Source organism: Lepidochelys kempii, chromosome 9, assembly GCF_965140285.1.
Source record: "Lepidochelys kempii isolate rLepKem1 chromosome 9, rLepKem1.hap1, whole genome shotgun sequence".
NCBI classification, from domain to species: Eukaryota; Metazoa; Chordata; order Testudines; family Cheloniidae; genus Lepidochelys; species Lepidochelys kempii.
The window spans coordinates 81,538,667-81,565,356 of NC_136388.1; the positions used below are offsets into that span (position 1 = coordinate 81,538,667).

Consider the following 26,690-nt stretch of genomic DNA (forward strand, 5'->3'; position numbering starts at 1 on the left):
TCTGCAGCTTTATTTCACACCTAATAACTGTACCTCTGTCACTTATATTGTAATCCATGGAACCATTGAATAAGAAAGCATATCTGCAATGGCTTCCAGTTAAAGTTTACCATTTCTGTTGTAGGTTGCTCCAGAAGAATTTAAGACTAGTATCAGCCGTGTGAATGCGTGTTTAAGGAAGAATCTCCCTGTCAATGTAAAATGGCTGCTTTGTGGCTGTCTGTGCTGCTGCTGCACCCTGGGTTGCAGCCTGTGGCCTGTTATCTGTCTTAATAAAAGAGTAAGTGCACATTTCAAAGTTGCATTGTGACCAAAAATTGACAACTGTTGCTAATGTTTAATAACCTTTAAGTAACGATGCCTTTATTTATTCTGAAACTTCTTTCTGTATCCCCATTTGCCATTGTAAGTCTCCCTTTCACTGGTGAGATATGTTTGCTAGCTATTAATCTTTAATAGTAACAGAATATTGTGTGTGTGTGTATATATATATATATATATATATATATATATATATATATGCGTGTGGGAATAGAATATATATACACACTAAGTAAACAATGTTGAATTTTGTTAATAACAATGAGTTGTGCCGGAGTAGCAGTTAATGAGCCAAAGAACATCCTAAATAGACTGAGATCTCTTTGTAAGCCTGTGTACATTGTACAATTTATTAAAGGAAGAAACAGTATATTCCTTCATCCATCAGGTTTCAGAGTAGCAGCCGTGTTAGTCTGTATCCACAAAAAGAAAAGGAGTATTTTTGGCACCTTAGAGACTAACCAATTTATTTGAGCATAAGCTTTCGCATATATCCGATGAAGTGAGCTGTAGCTCACGAAAGCTTATGCTCAGATAAATTTGTTAGTCTCTAAGGTGCCACAAGTACTCCTTTTCTTCATCCATTAGTTACTTTTCTAGTTTCATATCAGGATTTATCATTGTGAATGGAAGCTAATGTTATAGATGGTCAAAAGATTGGGTCATTTCTCCCATTATCTAGTTTTGTTTCTTTTCTAGTGAGCTAATTGTGAAAAGGAAAGTGCACTAAACTCTACCCAAAAAAAGCCTACAGGTTGCACCACATGCAAAGAGAAGTGGTTTGGCAGCTCCTTCAATTTGTTCATGAAAGTAACAATAATAGAACTGCTTGGAGTGAAGCAGAATGCAGGCAGGCATTTTCCCATGCCCCTCTTCCAGATCATACTCGTTCTGCCCTGCAGCATCCCTTATATTATGATTTTTGGGCCTTTCTTAAGTAGAGAGAATCAAAATATGTGGTTTTTGTAATAGAGGACAAACCTTTGCTGGGGTGTACAAGGAGACTATATTTAATATTTGACTTCATAAGGGTTCAGCCCTGATTTCAGGATTGAAAAGCATAGTGCTTTAACCCACTGGGCTGCTGTCATACAGTTGGCTTCTCCTTGAGTGCCCTTCCATGCAGGATGCAGCACGACAGCTGCATCTGCCTCAGTTTCCCTCCTTCACTGGTCCCCAGAAAGGATCTCCAAGCACTCTAACCTAGGCTTGGTCTACACTGAAAATGTATACTGTCATAGCTATGTCAGTCAGGGGCATGAAAAAAACTGTACACCTTTGCAACATAGCTATGCCAACAAAAAAAACCCAGTGTAGGCACAGCTATGCTTATGTAAGAGTGTTTCTGTCAGCATAGCTAACATGGCATTCCTACACCAGCAGAATAGCTCCTTCTGTCAACATACGTACTATGCTGGGGGGCTATGCCAGCTAGGGTGACCAGACAGCAAGTGTGAAAAATCGGGGTGGTGGGGGTAATAAGAGCCTATATAAGAAAAAGCCCCAAATAACTGGATTGTCCCTATAAAATCAGGACATCTGGTCACCCTAATGCCAGCATATGCTCTGTAGTGTAGACATAGCCCTTGTCTAATCCTATACAGTGTTCATCAGTGTATCTGAGTGTTTCCCAAGTATTTAAAATAGAAATAACACTTGTACCACTTTTACAGAGCGATCTGGATGGGGGATAGGGGGAGCTTCCTCCTGGAAAGCAGTAACTCTTAAAAGGATTTAGGTATGATGACAAACATTCAAATAAACACAAGCTTCCAGTCCAGTGCTGGAGCCAAAAGGGTTAATGTAATCCTCAAAGGTATAAACAGGTATATAGAGAGTAGGAGTAGGGAGATAATATCGCACTGATCAGACCATAACTGGAATATTGTTTCCATTCAGGTGTAAACACTATAAAAAAAAATGTTGAAAAAGAGGAGAGGATTCAGAGAAGAGCTGTAAACATGATTTGAGGACAGGAAAACATGCCTTACAGTGAAGGATTATAGATTAATCTAATTAGTTTATTGAAGACAGGGTTAAGTGACCTGATCACTGTCTACAAATACTCACATGATAAGATGTCTGATAGTGAAAGGTTCTCTAATTTGACAAAGGCATAACAAGATCCAGTGGCTGGAATTTGAAACTAGACCAACTGAAACTGGAAATAAAGGGCAAATTTAAAAATTGAGAGTAGTTTAACAATTAGAAAAACTTATCAAGGGAAATGGTGGATTCTCCCCCACTTGAAATCTTTAAATCAAGATTGGATGTCTTTCTAAAAGAGATGCTCTAGCCCAACCACAGTTATTGGGTTTGACATAGGAATTACTGGGTGAAATTCTATGGTTTGTGTTATGCAGGGGTCAGACTAGATCACAACCTTTGTGGCCTTGAAATCTATGGATCGCTGTCTTCCCCTTCCCTCACCTTATTGGTGAAATAGTTTGATTAGTTTAAGAAATGAATTTTCCATTTTGCCCTCCAAGTGGCTATTTTGAAGGTCACTTATTTTTTAGTTCCATATTGTAGATCCAGCTCCTATGTATATTCTGTTTCCTGTATTTGTGACTCTCACAGTGTGTTAAGAGTTCCCTTGCTCTTGTGGAACATAACCATTATGGCATGTCTGAACTGGTTGCAAGACAGGTGATCTGTTAGGTACATGTGGCCAGTCCCTTAGAGGATTTTGAATTTCAGGACATAGACCTTGAATTGAACTTGATATTCTCGGAAGCCAGTGCAGAGAGCAGAGCACCAGGATGATACATTCAGAGTCCTGTGTCGCTAAGCATACAGGTACCAGCTGGAGCTTTTTTTCAGCCTGTGTAGCTTCATTCCTAGATCTGAGTTGCAATACTGGAGCCCAGAGGTCACAACTATAGGGATTACTGTGACCAGGTCAGATGGTTCTAATCTTTTGACCAGTAACAGATTGAAGATGGAGTTTTGCTGACTTAGCTACTTGGGTACCCAAAAATGCTGAGTCCAAGATGACTCCAAAATTGTGCAGCTGAGAAAGGTACTGGGAATGATGGAGCTTCTGAGTCTAGAGAGAAATCATAGTCTATAGGTCTGATAAGACACCCCTACTCTTCTACCCCTTTAATCTATACTTGAGACAAGTGGATTTGGGAAGGCAAGATTTCTCCAAGGTGAAATTCTTTCTTTGCTCAGTTATCCTTTCCTAAAACATACGATACCACTTTACATGTGATTCTTGAGAACTGCAAATATAAACTTTAAGACCTTTGAGAATGAGGTTGACTGTTGAGCCATTTCTTATATAATGTTGACTTTCTTCCCTAGACTAGAAGATCAATTCAGAAGTTGCTAGAATGGGAAAATAACAGACTATATCATAAGGTAAGAAATATTAAGGACTAGAATCTATACACTTATTTTCCCACTTTTATTTAGAATTAATAAAATATTGCACAATTGGAATACAGAAATGCTATTAGCTTGTTTAGGACTGGAGCTAAAATACTAAATTCATCTCACACCTTAAACTGTATGAAATGTAAAAAGACATGCTTGAGATCTTAAACAGTTAGATATTGCTGAAGCTTATATTATGTTGTTGATGAGAAATAATGCAATAGTATACCTTTTAATCCCACAATAATTATTTTCTTAGCTTGGTTTGCACTGGAAGCTGAGTAAAAGGAAATGTGAAACTAGCAATATGATGGAATATGTGAGTATTCTTTTCCTGTTACATTTTTAGTATCTATTGCTACAGTGTGATTTAATAGTTCAAATGTCATTAACTACCAGACTCTTTACCTTTCAGTCTCCTCATGACTAATTCATTTTCAGCAGACGCGCACACAACCTCTTGAAATTCACCATTTGTATGCCTTACTACAGAAACTCTTGGCTAGTAGAATGAAACAATCCTATTTTGATACACAAAGATGGCAACATAACAGAGCAGCTGCTGCATGTAGTAAAACTTAGACATTGTCATCTGAAAACAGGGTTTCTCCTTCATAACGTTGCCTGCTCAGAGCCCTACTGTAAGAGATTTGTGTTGAATAATAGTTGATAGTTAGCGTCCCCAGGAGCCCTATCTGTTATAATGAGGTTACAGATCCCGCACCCCTTCTTAGTTCTCACCCACATCCTCAGTTTCTCTCCACCTGTTGAATACTCACTGAACAAATCTCTCCCTTTCTCCTTTATTAAAGTATCTGTAAATAACTCACAAGTAGCTAGTATAGCATAGACTTAGAAGTGTTTAATTTTTGTAGTTTTTTGGCTACTTCAGCAAATTGTTTGTTGGTTTGCGTTTGCCTAGAGCTTTGACCAAGATAGTGGATCCATCTAAGAAAGCAGAGCTCAAGATGTTCATCTTGTTTGACTATGTTTTCCTCTTCAGTTGGGCATAAAAATTACCTTTTATACTTCAGGGAAGGTCACTTAGGCAAAAACTTTGGTGCATACTATAGGTCTAGTCTTAGCAAGGAAATGAAACAATGAACAAAGCATAATTTACAGTACCATTGTAAATATGTAAAAGGTGTAGCTAGTAGAAAAGAGGTAGAAGGATAGTAAGCAATGTGTGATAACTTGCAGCTGTAATGGAGTGGCCTAGCATGCAGTGGAGTGCATGAACAGCTCATGATTTAGATAGGGATTGGCTACAAAAATTTGTAGCCCAATCATAGTGTGCGATACGTAGTAAGCGTAAGTATGTGTATAAACTGATTAGTGATTATGTATTTTGGATGTGTGGTATACCCTGTACCCACCCCTACACTCGAGCCTGATCAACTCAAGTATAGCTTGACTGTATGCCAATAAAGAAACCTCAGTGACGAGCCTGGAGTTGAACTGATTTCTTGGATTCCAGAAAACTGTATAAAGTGCTGTCCCACAACTGAAAGAGGTGTTCCGGATAAGCAGAGTGGAAAAAGTTGTGGAGGGAATCCCAGCACCTATAGGGTCCTTTCCAATGGGACCCAGGACAGAAGGACTCTTCTCGGTACCTGATTTTTAAGCTTTTAAACTTAAGAGAGTATTTTCCCTTAAAATATTGATGATACATGTCTGGGTGGCATGGGTTCTGCACATGTCAAGTCCAGTAGCAAGCACTTGGCAATAAATGTTTATACGGTTGCATTGACTTTATTCCAAAGAACTAATCAGTTTGGTTAATATGTTATGTTTTTTTCTTCTTCAACAGGTAATACTAATAGAATTCTTACCAAAATATCCCATATTTCGACCTGACTGAGGAGCAGTATTCAGTCTTTCATGTTACCTGCAATTTCCTACTCTTAGTGCCTTGTAGCTGATTTTGGAAAGAAGATGGTCTACTTTGCTGTGACTTTAAAATGTTATTTGGTAGAATATCTTCCTTGCTATGTTATTTTTCTTTTGTTTAAGAAGAAAACAATTTGCACATTTTTTATGTTAAATAAGGCTTCTATGTTGCACTCTGAATTTTTAACATTAACAATAACAAATATAGTTGCCACTAAGGATCTAACAACAGTGCTGCTTAAAACTTGTTCTGAGCATGCTGCCTTATTAATTTTTCCATACTTACTGTTTCCACATGTACATCCTAACTCTGTATCATACTGTATTTCATTCTAAAATCACATTGCTGTAAATCCTCAATAGAAACATCCAAGTAAGCTTCCAGTAGTTAGCAATGATTTTACTTATAACTTGCTTGCATAGGACTTGCAATTAACAGCACTGGTTTTGTCCCGCATTTTGCAAAATCATCATTTACATTAGAGGGTTAATTATTTTACCTACTGTGGATTTGTAAATAGTGCCTCGTTGCATAATGTAAAGTGTGGTATGTCAAGGTTTACAGAATGTAATATAGCTCTGATTATTGCCAACAGTTCTACATAGATTTATTAATGACATTTATTAGCATCCTGATTGTATGGACCCATTCATATGCCATTTTTATGGTAAAGCCATAATGAGTTTGTACATACTATCAGGTGTAGGGCTCAGATGCACTTTGTTAGTAAATGGATGAAAAATGCATAGCATTTCTGTGTTTCTTCAGAGATTTTTCAGGTGTCTTGGTTAATACCTGAAATAAGGAATCTTAAGTATTCTCACATTTTGGAAAAGTTGTATTTGTGGAGTAGACTGCAACTAATATATTATCAGACTATTCTAAAAGCCTATTTTTAAGACACAAATATATGGAAGTCAGGAAAAAACATGGATTTTTTAAAAAAAAAAATTAAAAAAGCGAAGAAGCAAATTTAAAGTAATTGGACTGAATTGTTATAACTAAAGCCAACTACTTGGGACAGGTAAATCAATACAGAAGAAACATTAAACTTAATATTTTTATTGCACAGTGGTACCTGATATTATTTTTTACATATTGAGCAGTTAACTAAAACTGCATCCTTTCCAGAATGAAAAAGGAGCAGCATACATATTGTCAAACAGAATAACAGAGAACCACAAAACAATCGTTTGATGCAAGCCATGATGAGCTGATATTTGCCACAAAGAGCTTTATTGTAACTTAGTGTCCAGGCATTGCTTTACAGTTATTTGGATTCTTTGTGATGCTATTTGGTGCCTAAGTTTTCCAGTTCCAGATTGATTTTAGAATCCTGTTTTAACATATTAATCCATACTGAAAAGGGATGGTACAAACCCTGGTTGGAATGGAAGAAAGCATTTCGTAAACCATTGCATTTAAAAAACTGCAGTTGACATGACATGACTTCCAGCAGACTGTCATAACAGTGGTGAGGGACAGAGAGCCAGTTACAGGCATGTAGTCTTGTTGAGTCAAATTCTTCATACTTTCTGTTGCTCAGCTGAGGAACAGGAAACTCCTGTACTTGTGATGTAATTTCCAGCCACAGCTGCCAAGAGTGATGCTTCAAGCTGAGATATTTGAAGCTGAAATGGGTTGTCAGCCTTAGACTGGTTTCAGTTCGTGTCAGTAGATCAGTGTCAGCTAACTAAGTGAATTTTAAACCACTAGAATGTAAGTACTTTAAAAAAAATCTACAATAATGTCTGACTATAAACTTAGCTGCAGCTTGCAGCTAAACTTTTTTATTACAGAACTACAAAAAGCATACATAGTGCCATATTATGCTGAAATGTGTTTAAGGGTGGGAAGCAGAGGGAATGCTTAAAGACTTGGAGAAAATAGAGTGCAAAACAGAATTGGAATAGCATGCTTAATTTTATATTCATTTCTGTTAAAACAGGATTCTGGGCAGTAAGTTTTGCTAATAAAAGAATAATTGTAAGCATTTTTAATACCTTAAAATCTTAAGTAATGGAAGCTTCTTACTGTTATGCTAGAGGTTGTTAATAATTATTCCCTCTCATTTTTGTTAACTAACAGCCCAGAAACCACACCACTCTCTTTATTTTCTTCCCTCATTTGAGTGACTATATTTTCAGAATGTTCCTCTGCAGCTGAGGGGACAAGAAAGCCAATGAGAGTTTGATGTCATGAGTAGTAGTGAATATTGAATACTCTTCAGTCTCATAACTATTAGCAGTCCTTCCCCTTAGACCCAAGTCTGTGTCTGACCTTAACATATGCAGGTCAGAATTGTTCCATCTGATTTAGAACACATTTTTGTGAAACACTATGCCAGGCTGAGAGAAAATACCATCAGCTCTCCCCAGTTAAACCGTATGTTCAATGGGTTATTAATTTAGAAGACTTGCACTTGTATCTGTATGAAAATGATTCATTTAAGAACATAAATTCTATAGGGATTTTTTTTTTTGAAATGTCACATTACAAATTGTTTAGTCTTCACCCCCATTAAAATTTAGTTCAAAAATGGGTCCCTAATTTTGCCCAGCTATGAGGCAATACTAGCAAATGGTCTGAAGCATGAGAGCCAAGACAGCAGATTACAGCAAACTTCATCTGAATAAAGAGGTAATTTTGGATTGTGTTACAAATGCCAGCATACAAATGACATAGATCATTTTTCTCATTTAAAGATGAAGGCAGCCACTGGTGTTGCTTTAGACTGTGGACTGCGTTCTGCCGACAGGTTCTATTTTGACTGCCATTTGCTTTAATACATAAACATTCATCTGATAGTTTTCAGTCTTCTAAAATCTATATTACCTTAAACCCTATAAGTAAATATGAATTTGTAAAAACCTATCCGTGATGAGTAATTGTTAATCAGAGAGGGTCCATAGCAATACAACAAAGAGTAACGGGAACAAAGTTTAATGCAAATGGAAAGGAAAGTGCCTTGACTTGTTCAAATGAAAGAAAAAGTGCCGTGCAGAGGGGGAGAAAAGGGAACCAGTTTAAGTGAATATCTGTAAATGTAATTGGCCACAAATTTCCTGAAAAGCAAGTCTGGAAACATTGTTTAGTTTAAGTTTTGTCAGAACACTGTGATAGTTGTTTTCTTTTCCAGACTTCTGCATTAGGAAATGTCACGGTATTATCGAATATTGGCAGGGAAGGAAAACTCTCATCTCCTGGCTTTAAAATGACTTTTTTGAGAGTAGTTTCATGCTGGCCTAAAGAAATGTAAATGTATATGAACATATGTAGAAAGTTTAGATTTGATTATGTATGACACTAGAAACAAAACACATTTTTGCTAAATTTAGTGTAGTCTTGATAAAGTTCATATGCTCATCTTGATACATACAGAAATCTGTATGCAAAAACATGAATATGCGTGTATTAGTGTCTCCTGACATCAGTTTACTACATTTATCTATAAACATTAGCATTTGAGCAATAAAAATGTCAAACAGTTAATAGTCAATGTAAATAGTTCTGACCATTTTAGTAAACAATGTTGTGTGATATTCCTGTTCTGCAATTTTTGTTTTTGGTGTTTTTATGAAAGTGTAATATTATTTGTAACTCATCAGAAATCTGTTTTTGTTTAAGTTGTATGAAAGGATTTTTAATTGAGTCCTTAACATTTTTATTCTGTTTACAAGTAAATAGCCACTTTTTTTAATAGGACCTCACATCTTGAAGTTTTTTGAATAAAATCCTAAATAAGCTTTGTCTCTATAATTTACTGCATTGACCTGTGCTATTAAAGAAGCTGGAAGTCAAACTTGGTTAATCTGACTCACTTTTCAAAATGTTTTTATTTTAATGAAATCCAGAGATTAAAACAAATAATGCAAAGTTCGTGTAGAAATGGAAAACACCCTTTTGTGCCTCTTCTGTTGTCACATATATGTCAATTTTTTGAGACAACAGGTTTTATTACAAAAAAAGACTATCTGACCCAACCAGATAGTCCTCTACATCAGGGCCTCCGCTACATTTGCCTGCTCACCTTACAAGGAGTCAGCAATCTATGAAGGCTCTACTGGTGTGAGGGTGGTTGATTCCAAGGCCTCCTCCTGGGCCATACTCCTACTTCTCCATAGAATCTGTCCAATTGGTTGATACTGACTTTTGTCAAGAACTGTTTTCCACTTGACATTGTGGAGATAGCGCTCTGGAAAATAGGAACCACAGTTTCGGAGCTAGCCCATGCTATCTTCAGATCCAAGGCATCCACAATGCCTGCGGGATTGGAGCTCAAGGGTGAGGACTTCTCAGAACTGAGAAAAGCAAGTTCTTTTCATTCTGCTGTAGTTCCAACTCAAGGGGAGCCTGAAGGGGGCACAAGAACATGTGCCTGTTAGACAAAAATACTTGAATAGAAGACTATACATTGTGACAGGGTCAGGTCAGATGGCTACATGAGAGTGTTTTTTGAAGCAGATATTAGTCCCAGATTAAGCAGGTCCCTTTTTCCTGGGTAAGGGAACAGGGGCAGTTTTTTTTGAAACAGAAAAGAATGAACTTGCTGGAACAAATTCAGGCAGGCAGGCTAATTAGGACACCTGGAGCTGATTAAGAAGCTGCTAGACTCAATTAGGGCAGGCTGGCTAATCCGGGCACCTGAGTTTAAAAAGGACCTCACTTCAGTTTGTGGTGTGTATGTAAGGAGCTGGGAGCAAGAGGCATTAGGAGCTGAGAGTGAGAAGGTGTACTACTGGAGGATTGAGGAGTACAAGCATTATCAGACACCAGGAGGAAGACCCTGTGGTGAGGATAAAGAAGGTGTTGGAAGGAGGCCATGGGGAAGTAGCCCAGGGAGTTGTAGTTGTCGCACAGCTGTTCCAGGAGGCAGTCTAGACAGCTGCAGACCACAGGGCCAGGGGCTGGAACCCAGTGTAGAGAGCTGCCCGGGTTCCCCCCAAGCCTCCCAAGTTCTGATCAGACACAGGAGGAGTTGACATGGACTGTGGGTTCCACCAGCGGGGAAGGTCTCTGGGCTGTTCCCCGACCCACATGGTGGATCAACAGAGACTGCAGGGATTGTTTTCCTTCCTTTTTCCCATGTTGGCCAGTGATGAGGTTAGCTGAGTGAACAGCAGGTTTGAGCCACTACCAAAAGTGGCCAAACTGAGGGCTGCTGTGAATCTCTGAGGCAAGCAAATCCGCCAATAAGCACAGGACCCACCAAGGCAGAGGAGGAACTTTGTCACAATATGCAGCACAACACTGTAAAGCACCATTTCCCATCCTATATTTGTTGATATACCAACGCTTCTTATGAGAGTGGGATTTTATACATAAGCCCTTTGGCATTTTATGTAGGAGGGAATGCCTGGGTCCCTGTAACTAGCATATGTAAATATATTGCTCAAAGATAGAGCACTGTTTCCTAGAGCTCTGCATTTTCTCAGTACATTAGGCAAATGAAAAAGCATTCCCACGTGTGCACTTCACTGACCAGTTTTATTTCACTGCTACAACCCAATACTCAAATCCCTCTAAAACAGTACACTTCTGGGTGCTGAGACAAATCTCTATTAGCCAATTTTATTCTGACTTGCATTTTGTGTTTTTTAATAGCTAATGGGTCTAGTTACTTGTATTACATGTTGTACCCTCTTGTTTTACAAACTATATGGACAGAGCTACTGAAAATGCAGTTGCCTCTGGAGTGGACAGTAGCACCTAGAAGGACAATCGGTCACCACCATGTTGCACCTTTGGAGAAGAAGGGGGGGGGGAAATTGGCATGAGTCTATATATGCTTCCATTTCCAGCCATGGGAGAAGGGTGATTTTGTGGTTAAAGTAGTAGATTGTGACTAAAGAGATCTGGGATTTTGTTTCCGCTCTGTTATAGACTTCCTCTATGAGTCTGGGTAAATCAATCTATCTGTGCTTCCATTCCCATCTGCAAAATGAGGATATTTCCTTACATTACAGGGATGTAGTGACGTTTACAGTGCAATTTAAGTGTAATTGTAGCAAGGGTAAATTTACCTATACTAGCTTTAATCTACTGAATAAAGAAGACATGTCAGCACAGACTAGCCACCAAGTATAAGCCCACTCAGTATAAATATAAGCAGCTCAGGTTGCTAGCTCATCCCTGTGTTTGTGCCACTGCAACTTCACTGTTATTAGAACAGGAGTACTTGTGGCACCTTAGAGACTAACAAATTTATTTAAGCATAAGCTTTTGTGAGCTACAGCTCACTTCATCGGATACATTCAGTGGAAAATACAGTGGGGAGATTTGTATACACAGAGAATATGAAACAATGGGTGTTACCATACACACTGTAAGGAAAGTGATCAGGTAAGGTGAGCTATTACCAGCAGGAGAACGGGTGGGGGGAAACCTTTTGTAGTGATTATCAAGGTGGGCCATTTCCAGCAGTTGACAAGAACGTCTGAGGAACAGCGCGGAAGGGGAATAAACAAGGGGAAATAGTTTTACTTTGTGTAATGGCCCATCCACTCCCAGTTCTATTCAAGCCTAAGTTAATTGTATCCAGTTTGCAAATTAATTCCAATTCAGCAGTCTCTTGTTGGAGTCTGTTTTTGAAGTTTTTTTGTTGAAGAATTACAACTTTTAGGTCTGTAATCGAGTGACCAGAGAGATTGAAGTGTTCTCCGACTGGTTTTTGAATGTTATACTTCTTGAAGTCTGATTTGTGTCCATTTATTCTTTTCTGTAGAGACTGCCCAGTTTGGCCAATGTACATGGCAGAGGGGCATTGCTGGCACATGATGGCATATATCACATTGGTGGATGTGCAGGTGAATGAGCCTCTGATAGTGTGGCTGATGTGATTAGGCCCTATGATGGTGTCCCCTGAATAGATATGTGGACACAGTTGGCAACGGGCTTTGTTGCAAGGATAGGTTCCTGGGTTAGTGGTTCTGTTGTGTTGTGTGTGGTTGCTGGTGAGTATTTGCTTCAGGTTGGGGGTCTGTCTGTAAGCAAGGACTGGCCTGTCTCCCAAGATCTGTGAGAGTGATGGGTCGTCCTTCAGGATAGGTTGTAGATCCTTGATGATGCGATGGAGAGGTTTTAGTTGGGGGCTGAAGGTGATGGCTAGTGGCGTTCTGTTATTTTCTTTGTTGGGCCTGTCCTGTAGTAGGTGACTTCTGAGTACTCTTCTGGCTCTGTCAATCTGTTTCTTCACTTCAGCAGGTGGGTATTGTAGTTGTAAGATCACTTGATAGAGATCTTGTAGGTGTTTCTCTGTCTGAGGGGTTGGAGCAAATGCGGTAGTATCGTAGAGCTTGGCTGTAGACAATGGATTGTGTGGTGTGGTCTGGATGAAAGCTGGAGGCATGTAGGTAGGCATAGCGGTCAGTAGGTTTCCGGTATAGGGTGGTGTTTATGTGACCATCGCTTATTAGCACCGTAGTGTCCAGGAAGTGGATCTCTTGTGTGGACTGCTCCAGGCTTCCAACTGAGATGAAATTACTCATGATTTGCAAAGCCAGAAATGAATTACAGGTCATCCCAAGCAAATGCATGTAAATCCTGCATAATGCATTGCCATACCATGTGTCTTGCATGTGCCACCTATTTGACAGAAGAACTATTAACAAAATGTTTAAAGAGTCATACATAAATGTGTTGTGATATTGCTTTTTGTGTCCATCCACTTGTAAAACCCAAGTGGAAACCCTAGATGGCTCACTAAAACTCTTCAACAGTTTGAAGAGTTTCTTTTGGAGAACGAGTGGTCCCGGAAACCAGTAGTCCAATAGCCCCTCCATTCCAATATCTAGTTGGATAACTTGAACTACCTGAAAGTGTTCACTAGAAATTTCTGTTAGGGAATCCAAACTGTCTTAATATCATGAATCTCAATGCAAATAGCTCAGAAAGAGAAGAAAATTTTAACTATTTTAGAAATCACTAACTGTGACCTGTGGCATAGTAGAGAGAGCATTGGACCCACACAGGACAGCTGGGTTCTATTCCTGACTCTGCCATTGGCCTAATGGGTGACCTTGGGTAGGTCACTCACTTCCCTATGCCTCAGTTTCCCCATCTGTAAAATGGGGATAATAATTTATTTCCGTTGTAAAGCACTTAGAATATCAGGGTTGGAAGAGACCTCAGGAGGTCATCTAGTCCAACCCCTACTCAAAGGAGGACTAATCCCCAATTTTTGGCTCAGATCCCTAAATGGCCCCCTCAAGGATTGAGCTCACAACCCTAGGTTTAGCAGGCCAATGCTCAAACCACTGAGCTATCCCTCCCCCATTTTGAGAGCTACAGGTGAAAATGCTACATAAGAGGTAGGTATTATTATAATTATAATATGAAACTGACAAAGTTAAGTACCTGTATCTTGGGATTTTCCAGAACTAGACCCAAGTGCTAAACCATTGAGAAGCTGGGAATCTTCCCCTTCTGGATTGTCTGAAGTTCTGTACACTTGAGGCATGATTCTCTGTTGCTCTGCACCTTGTATCGTTATTGACACGAGTGCAAAGTAGGTGTAAAACACATTCTGTTTAGCATATCATATTGCTTGTATTCTATAAGATACTTTTTGGAAAATCAATTTTCATGTTATAACCGTAGTAATGATCTTTGTGTAGGGCACTCCCTGGGGTAAATGGTCCAAGGCATTGCATTCCTTCCATCTAGTAACAATTTCTTAGGCAATTATTATTTAACAGTTGTATTATGGTAGCAACTAGAAGCATTAAACAGGTTCTTTTGTGCTAGGCACTGTGCAAATACAGCTTTGTCAACACTTGCAATTTGCAGGTCTCATGATATTTGGTGTTTTTCTTAAAGCCCCAGTTCTTGGAGTCATGTTATTTCATAAGAATGTCAGCTTTCATTTTTGAAAAATAAAGTAAGTTTCTAGCCATCGTTGTTGCAGAGAAAAGCTATATAATGTGTTCCAAGTGTATCCTATGTTAATCAGAAGATAAATAAAATATTTTTAATCTTATGATTTTTAAGCCAATTTCATGATTTGGGAGGGGGCTGACTCATGGATTTTTTAATGCTCAGGGTTGGTCATACTTCAAATTTATAATAAATTATAGTTCCTGCCCCCAAGAGTTTACAGTCAAAGTTCCCAATCTAACAAATATATATATACATGCCTAACTTTAAGCACAATTAGTGCCACTGACTTAAAGTTAAGCAAGTGAGTAAGTGTTTGCAGGATAGGGGCCAGAATTCACTGTGCTTTCATAGGTATTGCTCAAACAATGGTCAACAGTGAACAATAATTTTGTAAGTCTGAACCAATTAATCCTAAATGCAGTTACACAGTGTGTCCCAGATTCTGTAAGTGGAAATGCCCTACCAGATCCTTGCACCCTTGCGGAGACCTGATTAATTTCAGGGCTCCACATGGGTACAAGAATCCATCTGTGTGGATCTTCTTGCATTATCTAACCCTTACATAAGGAACTCAGTGGAACTACTCATGTGCATTAATATTAGCAAATTTGGGCCCTGATTGATGCCAAATGCCTCTTAAATTGTAAGCTCTTTGGGGGTAGGGACTATCTTTTTGTTCTTTGTGCGTACAGTGCCTAGCGCGATGGGGTTCTGCCCTATTAGTAGGGCTCCGATATGCTACCACAACACATAATTCTACTACTAACAATCATGGCTTGTGAGCTCCGGTGACTTTCCCTGTTTATATTGCTTTGTTTGACCTGGCCTTGCTTTTTACATTTACTTTTGCAGATGCTCGGCTCTGCCTTTTAAATGTTGTTCAGTCCTCGCCCATTCTATTCTCCCCAGTTTTGCCTCATTTCGGTTTGACTTTTCGATCAGCTCCCCCTGCCTGATCCATTCATGTATTTCTTTTGGAAACCCTGAGCCTGTCTCCCCCCGCATACAATGGGCTTGGGTGACTCCAGCTGGGACTTGTCCTTCCCCAGCCCGTGCTGCACAGCGACCGCCCGTCGCCTGAGAAAGGCCGCGCTCCAGGGAATGGATGGCCACGAGCCCAGGGACGGTCCTCGCCCAGGGGCTTGGGCCGGGAGGGACACGCTCCCGCCCTGCCAAAGCGCCACGGCTGTAGCCCCCCCACCTCTCAAGCGCTGAGGCGCGAGGAAGCGACCGAGCCCCGCCCCGCACATGCCCAGAGCAGAGCTAAGCGCCAATGGAAAACCGAGGGCACAAAAATTGAGGGCATGGGCGCTTCCCCGTGGCTTCACTGCTCCCACGGCATATGTGCGCCAGGTCTCCGCGCATGCTCAGTAGGAAGGCAGGCCGCCCTCTGCTCATGCGCAGTAGCAGGAAGCGCACCGTTCGTTTGGGGTGCGGAGCGCCTTTTGTTGCTCCCGCGGCGGGGAGTTCGGCGGCGCTAGGACCCGGCGGACCGGGCTCGCACGCGGGTTTTTCCTCCTCCTCCTCCTCCTCCTCCTCCTCCAGAGAAAGAGCGATGGCGGCCCGTTAGCGGCGCGTGCAGGCGGCGGGGCTGGGACTGCGCCGGACGCACCGGGGCCATGGGGGGCGGCGCGGCCTGGCCCCCTGCGTGAGGCGCGCCAGGCCCGCGCGTCCCCTCCGAGCGCGGCGCGGCCCTGTGGCGGCGAAGGCCGCTCGCCCTCCTCCCGCCCGGCCGGTGCCGGGGCATCCCCCCAGGCCAGGGCGCGGCGGCGGCGGCGGCGGCCATGGCCACCGAGCTGGAGCCCCCTGCCTCGGGCGCGGCGCCGCTGGAGGCGGAGGAGGACGAGGAGCACTGGTTGTACGGGGGTAGGTAGCCGGGCGGCCGCCGAGCCCAGCGCGAGTCGCCGCGGGGGATGCGCTGTGCCAGATGCTCCCCTGCGCCCGAGCACCCCTCGGCGGGCGGGCGGGCAGGGCACGGGGACTGTCCGCACTGCACCTCGCCCAGGCTCAGGCTCGGCTTTGGGCCCAGCCCGCCCACACTGACTGGGGCCAGCAAGCGCCTAGGGCCCCCAGCCCCGGAATGGCTGGGGTCCAGCCCCGGTCGTTTGGCAGTGTGGACGCAGCTCGAGCCACAGACCCTAGTCTGTATAGTGCAGTATAGACGTGTTAGCACAGCTGTGAGACTGGGGTCTAGCTATTGTAAAGCCAGGCTTAACAGTGCAGTGTGGATGCTCAAGTGCAGGCTTGGAAACAGTCAGTAGACCCAGGTTTGTAATGCTGTGTAGGCATAACTCATGAAAGCTCTCACTAGCCAGAAGGCAAAGTAAACTAGGACAGAGCACAGGCACTCTCCAGATTGTGGTCTCCCTCCCCCCTTAGCTTCTGGGCAGCTCCCTTCCCCTCACATTCTCTTCTTCTTCTCCTCTTGAAGAGATGATGGAATTGACGGGTGTTTAGGTTTATCTGGGAGCCTGTCCATACCCAACCCAGTACATGCCCTATGTGATGGTCTGGTATAAGATTCCACTGACCGTTGCAGGATTTTATATTGGGAGTGGAATAGAGATCATGGGTTGTGGCACTGCTGATAGACCACAATCAAATGAAAGACTCTTACCTATTTAACCTGTCTATCAGTTTTAGGTTTTTTCTATACTATCGATGGCATGACTGGAGTGTTTAAGTGTTTCCCACATAAATTAAAATTGTATGGCAGGGTTCCTATGGATTTTTCTCCCTCCCTTTGCTGAAGTGTATATGTACCTACACACATATGTATGCCCTACTAATTTACTTTGTTGTTCTAGCTATCATGTGTGATACTACTGTTATCCTTTACTGGGTTATGTCTGTTCCAGATCGTAAACTCCTTTAGAGTAGAAACTTGTTACTTTCAGTTGTTTGCCATGCATGTTTATGGCACTATATCAACAATAGTAAGTCTGAATCCACTACCTCAGCTGGGTGAGCTGGAGTGGGAGTTGACCTTTCATCAGAATTTTTTTCCTCTGGTTAATTTCTGTCACAGTCTTTGATGCTGTTTAATACAGTGTAGCATTGTTTGGCTTGTATATGATCACTTTTTAGGGTAATAGGGTAATGAAGAATGAAAAGGGGCAGAATGAAACTCTAATAGCAAGACATTGGCGTGCATAATAACTTTTAAAATCTGTCAAGTAAATGCATATTTGGGCCCCAGTTCTGTAATTGGATTGATGCAAGTGGACCCCTGTGCCACTTGGGGCTCCATATGTACCCAAGTGAAGGGTCAGGGCCTGGGTTTGCTGGCAGAGCATTCTTGGAACAGTTACCAAGCATCTTTTTCAATGCATCCATCACTCCATGTGTTTCCTACTGTTGTGAGCCTTTAATTTTTTTATTTTTGTCAATTAAGATCAATATGTTTTCTGGTCTTTTGATTTTTGCTTTTGAAAACTTCTTGACTTGAGGTCCTGTTCCCACCTAGCCTGGTCTGTCTCTCCCATAGAAAAACATGTGTGAAGACTCTTGGAGCCAAGATCCATACCTGGCTTGATAGCTGCCTTTATTCATTCTGTTGCATAATCTGGGGTCTAGCATTAAAAAGGCCTTTTTTAATTCTGTGAGTTGTCAAGGATGTGTAATGTTACTTTTTCATTGCTTTATTTCATATTGAGCTTTGCTTGAAAGCAAAGCATTACTTTATAATGTGTGTGTTTATGTGACAGTTTTTTCCCAAAAGGCCCAGACTGCGTTATAAGTTCCGATCTCTTTGGGTTTTGATTTAATATGTTCTTTTTATCATATTTGCAGATGACACCACTGGTAAGCAAGAAGATGGACCAATTGCTGGGTAAGTCCATAAACTATCCACTCATAATAACTGTATCTGCTGGGAGAACTTTGTCTCAGCATCAGGCTTGTAATACCTAGATACCTTGAGCCTAGTTTCAGATCTTGACAAAGTCAACTCAGCCCCTTGTACTGCAACAAATTGAGTTGTATGAACTTTACTGTTTAGACATCTTTTGGATGGGACCTTCAAAAACAAGTTCTGCGGTGATATTAAGGATCCAGTGTAACTTTTCATAAGATTAGAGAATTCTCCCAGGATCCTTGACCAAAATTCCACCTCCTCCACTATACTTTTGCAGTGTGGTATGCACCAGCTGTGCCTTCCTCCACCCCAGAGGTGTCTGCATTTGAATGTTTTTTGTAAGTGTACATATGATAGGAATTTCAGGATTGTTGAGCAGCTGCCATAAACTGGAGTCCAGGGTGCTCAGCAACGCAGAAAACTGAGCGCAGTGTTTGCTGCGCTTTGGGACCATTATGAATATTATCCTCTTTGGAGCAAGTATCCTCATTCAACCAATATGAACACACACAAGCAAACTGTAGACTATCTTATTGCACGGTTACTTAGCAAATGTAATGTCAACTATCCCTTGTGACAAGAAATAGCCTCTGATTTTAGACATAAATGTACTGCTAACCTGCATAAATAGTGTTCTTATCTCTTTATGATTTACATGAGATTATCAGAAATGCTCCATAAAATAAAGTAGCTACATCCTTCAGTTTATTAATCTTTGCAAATCACTGTAAAACCTTGAATGCAAAGTATTATTATTATTATTATTATTATTAACTTCCTGCTCTTATTTTTCTTATAGCCCTCATTTTGAATCTTTGCCCCACATATAGATTTTGTATGGGCTGTGAAATGAAATGAGTTGCTAAATTCTTTGTTAACCATTACCCCCTGATATTTGTTAACCATTGAAATTTGAGTATGACGTTCTATCTGAATATGTTGACTATCCGTGGGAAGACAATGTACACCAAATTACATGTCTTCAGTATCTCTTGACATTCCTTGATGGAGAGGATTTTGTGAAATTATAGCAGTGTTGTAAAGGGGCTGTTTTATAACTGGCACCAAAGGGTTTATGTTGGGATTCAGGGGATGGAAATAAAATGCCCAGGACTATTACCAACATAAAACTGATGACATTAGTCCTGTCAAAGTGATTATTTGTTCACTCTTCTTAAAACTGTAGGAAAGGGGTTAGGAAGTGGCTATTACTTTATAGATGTGTCCTTGAACTTTCAATTCACAAATTGTAATACACATCCACAGATACTTCGGGTGATTTGAAGCTGAAGGTAACATTTGTTGCTTTTCTTTAATTCAGTGCTGGCTGTTCAATGATCTTAGATTCTGAGACAATTCTGTGGTTTGATGTCAATCCTTTTAATTGCTTTTGATCTGGTAAAAAGAATGCCAGAGGTTTTGGGGAGCCATCTGTGGCAATTTCCTCCAGTGGTGCTTCTCTTTATCTTTGCACAATGACTTAATGCCCGTGACCTTGGAGTTGTTGTGGAGTCTGATCTTCTTTTTGAAGCCTGTTATGCTAATTTGTTAATGGAAGTGCTTTTGCTACCACCTCAGGAATTTGTCCATACTGGTACCTATGCTTACTAGGACAGCAACTGAAATCTTTGTCTGTACTTTTGTTTAATTGTGAAACTTTCCACTACCTCTCCCCCAACATGACTGTGTAGCTGATAAAGAATTAATTTAGCCTATTTGCCCAGGTTTGTCTGTCTCTCCACAATCTTGTCTTCCTCGCCTCCTAATAAGAGAGCTTCATTAGCTTCCAAAACTGCAGTGGGTTGACTTTATTTTATTTGATTCTTGGTAACAACTTCCAAGACTTTATATTGCTGGGCTCCATGATGTCAATGTGATCTTTGACTTCCTTGTTTAGAGGGTGTCTCCTTTTGTGCGGCCTCTGAAATGGCTTTAATCTGTTCAGTGTGTGGATTCTGTGTGTCGTGTGTTTGCAGGAACTAACCCCAAAGGGAGGAAACACTCGCTAACAGGCATGGTGCTTATTCCCATGAGTACCTTCGTTGACTTCAGTGGGATTACTCCCAGTAATAAGCTTTGCTCAGATGTGAGTGTTGGAATGTTTGGGCCCTTAAGTCCTCAGTTAAATTAACTTTTTAAAAAAGGATTCTATTATTAAAATTTCAAAATAACTCTTCCAGTTCCATGGCTAAATACACTGCCTTCTGATTTTTAGTTCCATAACATGTAAGGTACATATGATTTTTGTTGTGACTGGCTTGCTTGGATAATGCAATAAGCAATACTAACATTTGCTCCACAATCTTTAGTTAACAGCATAAATCTGAAAGTGCAATAATGGACATTAGGATTAATCTGCAATGAATAAGGAAATGGGATGGTCTAGGGATTGTTAATTACCTATCCTTTAATCTCCAGGTGACTGGTTAAAATTCAGTCCAAGTCCTTAATAACTGAATGTTGTTAATGTTTGGTGGCTTGTAGAAAGGGAATCAATTGATCTTAATCTAATTCCTACTGGGCAGGTGTCCTCTTCACTTTAAAATGCTTATATAATTGGCACTCTTGTTGGCAGTCTCAGGGAAAGGCCAAGGATTGAATGGGCCATGGAGACTGAACTATCTTCTAACCCTTAGAAGTAGTGGGGTTGAGGCACACTGATAATCTTTCAGAGCTCCTGCAAGTGCCTTAGCTGATTTGTGGATAAATAAGTGTTTGGTGTGCAAGGCTGCCCACTTGGCATCGTTCAGGAACTCTAAATTGACTTTCACCAAAAAAAGCAAAACCTGCTGAGATTGAATTTGAGCTAACTACTCTACTACCAGTCACCAGAATCAAATATGTCTGTTCTTGGTAAAACTATGATCAGAATGTTATCTTGATTCTGTACTGATGGGCACTTTGGACATACAAATAGGTTGCTCCATGGGTCAAGCGTATTTATTTTGGTCTGTTATATTTGGTAGACATGCAGAATCTTCTCATCCTTTGCAAGATGCTCCTCAGGAGAGCCGGCCTGTCACCAGTGAAGACCGAGAGATGTCTCAACATGTACGTGTTACAGCTGTAACTGTTGGATGTGGCTATTGCTGTGCAGTGCATGTTCACTGCTTGTAAATATTGGTGTATAACAAGGCTCAAGGAAACAAGGGGCTACTATCTGTCATAAATATAACTTATTACACCTATACCATAACAACTTATTAATTAGCAATTCTAGGTGCTAATTACAGCATATAGCTTTTCTGCCTAAAACGCCAATGGTCAGAGTATTAGGTGTTGGGATTGCCAAGATCTGCTTCTGACTCAGCCATTGACTCCTGGGATTACTCATTTTGAGCCTCTCAACTCCTCTGTACCTTAATTTCTCTGGCCCTGATTCAGGATAACACCCCATTGAAATTGGTGAGAGTTAACCACATGCTTAAAATTAAATGTGTGCTTAAGCACTTGCCTGAATCAGAGCCTAATGTGCAAAACTGGTATAGTAACACTTCTAGGCAACCCCACAGGGCTGCGGTGGGAGTTAAAGTTTGAAAATAGTTCAGACATCCTTGGATAAAAGGTGAAAAAATATTTATTAATTGTGTAAAAAATATTCTTGATTATTAACCAAGTGAAAAAGGACGTCTTTGTAACAGAATAATTCTTCTAACTTTTACTACTTTATTGAGCTTTTAAGACTTGTGTTCTCATCCAGGTGAATTTCTTGGGTGTAAGTATCAATGAGTCTTCATGTGTCTGTTACTGTTAGGCCCCTCCAGGTGGTGAAGATGAGGAGGAAGACAGTGATAGCGACAGTGATGATGATGATGATGTGAAAGTTACCATTGGCAACATTAAAACAGGAGCACCATCATACATGTATGTATCTCTGGTTACAGTACCTGCTGTTTATTGATCTTACCATTTTAAGAGGCGCAGTGAGTTTAATGGCTAGTGCCTGTTTCTGGCATTGGCTTGCTAGGTGACCCATTTGTAAAATGAGGCTAATACTCCCCATGTCAACTGCCATCATATTAAATAATTAATATCGGTGGAGCACTTGACTGAGTGAAATAGAAGGTGGGAAATAGTGCAAGTCCTTAATATTACTTTGATTCCTGAGGTTTTGCTGAATTTAAATGAAGAATCAAGCTAAACAGCAGATGAATTAAATCGAAGTCCTGAATTAATTAATTGTTTCAGCTGGCCAATTCTTCACAGCTGAGGAATGGTGAGACCAGTTTTGCAAACTAGCCACCTGTCACTGAGATGCTTCAGAATCTGAGTCTGAATAACACTTAGCTATTCTGTATAAGATGGAAATAAGGGGGCAGCATTTCTGGTTGCTGCTGGCAACCATTGTCTTAAGGAAACCTTTTACCTGTTCATTGCAGTATATTGTAATCCTTCATTGCAAGGATAACTCTCCTCTGCTTCTGCAGGAAAGGTTTGGGGTCTTATGGATCATTCTAAAGAGCGATGGCCCCATTCATCATTCTTTGATTCATTAGATTTTTCCAAACATCCTTTTTTGGATTCTGTGTTTTTCGTTGTTATCCAGACTGCTCCCTTCCTTTCACATATTCTGTACAGACTTGCTGCTACAATTCTTTCCCCCATTGCCCAGCTCCATCCTAATTCATAGTCTGTCACAAGCATGTTCTCTGGCAGGATGGTACCTACCAACACTGGGGAAATCATCAGGCTCTGCTTCTGAGTCCAGACAATCTTGTGTGTTGCTGCGTATCTGAATGTACGCTGCTGGATATCCATTTCAGTATGCTGCCCTCTCCACCATCAATAGATTTACATGAACAGTGCAATTTAATTTTTAAAGTAATGGAGTCTTAAGATAAGGTAAAGGGCATTGTTGGTTGGGACAACTCTTTATGTTAAGGCTAGAATGTACAACAAAAAATCCAATCTATATATTGAAATACTGATGCAAATCTTTTCTCATTCTTTTCTGTCTAGGGGGACTCCTATGAATCTGAACTTAAAAACAGGTAGAGGCTATGGAACATCCTCTTCAGGTATTATAATCATAATAATAATATTTATTTTACCTTCTGTATTTTGGGGTATTTCACACTTCTTGCACAGGTTTTTTGCTGAAGTCTCTGGCATGAATGGCTGGAACAGCGAAAAATATTGCTTTCTCTCTTTTGAAGGTTGTGTGAAATTAAAGTATCTTCTTTAAAGCAAGAGTGAGCTCTGTGCAAAGAGTTTCTTAAAGATTAGTGGCTAGCTGGGGAGAATTGATGGCCCAACATGTGTTGGAGGAACAGCCAGCTGGTAATTGATCACCTGGAAATGCCAGGCAGCCAGGTTGTAATTGCTGTTTTAAACTGAAAATGGGGAAAAAAAGACAATAATCCCTGTGTAACACAGCATCTGTCCAGTACAGGATGTTACTAGAGAATAAATGCTTGGGGCTGGATTTTACTATCCTTGCTTGCACTGAGTGTTACCTCACTCCATGAGTTGTCTTACTGAGATCAGTAGGGCTACATGAGGTGTAAGATATTAATCGTCAGGAGTAAGGGCACAAGAATCTGGCCCTTGATTGTTAACTAATTAGTTGGCTGGAATCAGCCCTCAGTGCCTCATTCAGTTTGTATTCTACATCGTATGTTGGGTTTAAAATATCTCTGCAATGTCCTCTTCCCTTTTACCCCTCTTTTCCTTTCGATATGGGAGACTGTCTTTTTTTGCAGTCCCTATTTTCCCTTTTCCCAGTCTCTTTGTGGTGATTATCCTCACTCTGGCTGAGGAGACTTGAGATGTAGTTGCTTCCAAAGTCTTTTTCTTCTTGCAAAGTGCTGAGCACCAGACACTCCCTTTGGCTCCAGTGAATTGTTGGCCTATTGTAAAATCAAGCCCAAAGCTAACATTAAAAGTAGACCTGTCTGCATCTGTTGGGGTGGGGATTGTACTGAATGATCTTGAGAAAAGTTAAGAATATTTTCTTCTGAGCTAAATCTCAGAGTTGCCTAAATGGCTTATTTCGTTCATCTATATTGCTGGTGTTTGGGTGGGTCTTTTTTTCCTCGCCTCCCAGCTCTCCCGGTTTAGCAGCTATAACACCATGGCCATCTATTCACAAGTCACTGAAAAGTGTGGTGTTGTTTTTTTTAACTCAAAAGTTAGATCTGGTTACATTTAGAAATAGACAGATGCAGAGCTGATGTTAAATTCATAGCAGATAATAGCTATTTTAAACTGAATAATTTGCTCATCAAACTGGTGGATTAGAAGCATTGCATTAAAAACAGTAACCGTTTCTCTCTCTTCAAAGCCAAGTTGCAGCCCAAAGGTATTGATCTAGATGCCACAGGGAATATAAATGGATTGCCTGTAATAGAAGTGGATTTAGATTCGTTTGAAGACAAACCGTGGAGGAAACCAGGTGGGGCCTCAAAGTTTCTTGTGGTAAATATTTTCTGCAGTTCTGTTTTATTTTGCTTTTCATGTATAGTTTCTGTCAAAGTGTTGCTGCCATGGGGGATGGAGGGGGAAATCCAAACAACCCCTAGTGCTCAGCTCTGACTCCTGTTCTGAGCAATTAGTGACGCTAACTAGAGTTACTGAGCCATGTGCCAATTTCAACAGTGATCAGAAGAAATTGGGCTAGACTTGTGTTCTGTTTCTTACTTTCCTAAAGAAAAGTAGCTGGTCTTTATATTCACCCTCTGTTTCCTAGAACATACAGCTCTGGTAGCAGTATAATAGCATTTGGCCAAATCTTGAAGTCAGTTGGACTTTTTGTTGTTGCCTTCTGTGCGGTCAGGATTTGGCTGTAGGTGAGAGATGGTCTTTTGATGCACAGCAGCTGGCATGCTTTAGCCCTTCCTGGCTGAACTCAAGGACACCCCTTGTGCAGCCTTGTCATTGGTGTTCCTTTGGAATGTCAGCACTTCAGTTGGGAAGTACCTGGTGCATGAAGGAGCATGGGGATGGATAGTTTGTTCTTAGCAAGTTAGCATTCACCCACATAATTCCTGTTGTTGTCAGTGGGAGTTGGGGCATAATCCATATATATTGTGAAGGAAAGCAGTCACACTCAGTTCTTGACAGGAGCATCTCTAATGTGAGTTGATGTATCAAAAAAGCCACCAAACAATCCAGTAAGGAAAATAAACTGATTTACACATTGGAGGGAAATATTGGTTGTTTCCTGCCAGTGTGTAACAGGGCAAGAGTTTGAGTCAGAAGATGGGTTCCGCTCCAGGGTCTGCCACTAGCCAACTGTGTGACCCTGGGTGAGTTACTCTCCATGCCTCAGTTTGTGTCTCTGTATTATGTGGATAGCGATACTCATCTTTGTAGAACACTGAGATCTATAGATAAAAATTGCTATGTAACATAAGATTAAAATATGGGAAGTTTATTTTATCTTCTGTTTACATTGGTTTTGTATTGGGGAGTTTTCTACATCAAAGTGACTCTTGTATACAAACTATAAAACGCTTGAAGTGAAGTCTTTTCTATTTTTCAGCTGTGTTTCTGGACTTTAGTTATTTTTTATGAGAGATCCAAACACTTATTACAGCAGCCGTGCAAAATTGGCATGAAAATCTATTAGTCTGGGAATAAAATCCACTCACTTGCTCCTTCATATAATGGCGGGGAGCTAATATTTTACTTGTTTTTGGAACGCTGTGCATGAGATGTGTTTGATTCATCTCACCCACCTGAAATGAAGGGCAGTAGGAGGGACTATGGAAAATTCAAATCACTGTGTTATTTCAGTATTGAGCAGTAGGCACTTTGTGATGAATGGGTGTTGGTGTAGATGTAATAGAAAATATATCCTTTTTTTCTGCAGGGGATTTGACTACGAAGTGAAAGAGAGACTAGGAAGAGAAGAAGTTAGGAAAGAACAGAATTAGAGCAGTGATACCAGTAAAGTTCAGAGATACGAGCGTGGGGATCATTATTGTCCTGCTGACTCATCTCTGGACCAGGAATGATCCAAGTAGCCATAAAATAATATTGCTTTGAAGTATGAATTGAGGTAAAATTAAAGCACAAGCTTGGCCCATATTCTAACATTCACATTAGGTTGTTCTTTGTGCTACTTCAGTAGCCTCTTCCTGGGCAGCCTTCTGGGTTATGTCCTAGACAATAAGATCAGTCAGCAAGATAGTGTCTCCTTAATAAGCCGGGGAGGGGAATGAAACTTCACACCATCAAAGCATGAATGAAGGAGCAAAATCTAATCCAATGAAGCTGATGTGTAAATTTCATGTTGCTACGCCTGAGTTGGAATACATCTGCCCTGGGGGTGCAGCAGGAAAAGTGGCTGGCAGGAGGATGTAAGAAAGTATAAGGTCAAAATCCTGACCTTATCATGGCCAGATAGTCTTAGCTGAAACT

General features: G+C 40.7%; 2 protein-coding genes across 11 annotated transcripts in view; both read left to right on the top strand.

The window, feature by feature from the left end:
• CHIC1 (cysteine rich hydrophobic domain 1) overlaps window positions 1-9,409 on the top strand; it is a 29,832-nt gene extending 20,423 nt beyond the window's left edge. Inside the window, exons 3-6 of the mRNA XM_073361078.2 lie at window positions 125-280; window positions 3,631-3,687; window positions 3,962-4,021; window positions 5,513-9,409. Of these exons, the coding sequence (XP_073217179.1) occupies window positions 125-280; window positions 3,631-3,687; window positions 3,962-4,021; window positions 5,513-5,563 (324 nt within the window). The 3' untranslated portion in view covers window positions 5,564-9,409. The remainder of the gene's footprint in view (window positions 1-124; window positions 281-3,630; window positions 3,688-3,961; window positions 4,022-5,512) is intronic.
• A 6,465-nt stretch (window positions 9,410-15,874) lies between these two features.
• LOC140917717 (uncharacterized) overlaps window positions 15,875-26,690 on the top strand; it is a 40,318-nt gene continuing 29,502 nt past the window's right edge. Inside the window, exons 1-7 of one of the 10 annotated variants that reach the window (XM_073361089.2) lie at window positions 16,287-16,336; window positions 18,263-18,302; window positions 19,593-19,618; window positions 21,293-21,377; window positions 22,081-22,190; window positions 23,286-23,344; window positions 24,610-24,720. In XM_073361089.2, coding sequence (XP_073217190.1) covers window positions 21,366-21,377; window positions 22,081-22,190; window positions 23,286-23,344; window positions 24,610-24,720 — 292 coding nt within the window. In that variant the 5' untranslated portion in view covers window positions 16,287-16,336; window positions 18,263-18,302; window positions 19,593-19,618; window positions 21,293-21,365. Of the gene's footprint in view, window positions 16,337-16,396; window positions 16,738-18,262; window positions 18,303-19,592; window positions 19,619-20,302; window positions 20,413-21,292; window positions 21,378-22,080; window positions 22,191-23,285; window positions 23,345-24,609; window positions 24,721-26,690 lie in introns of those variants that run through there. The other 9 variants (XM_073361090.2, XM_073361087.2, XM_073361086.2 and 6 more) reach the window with 9 other exon arrangements.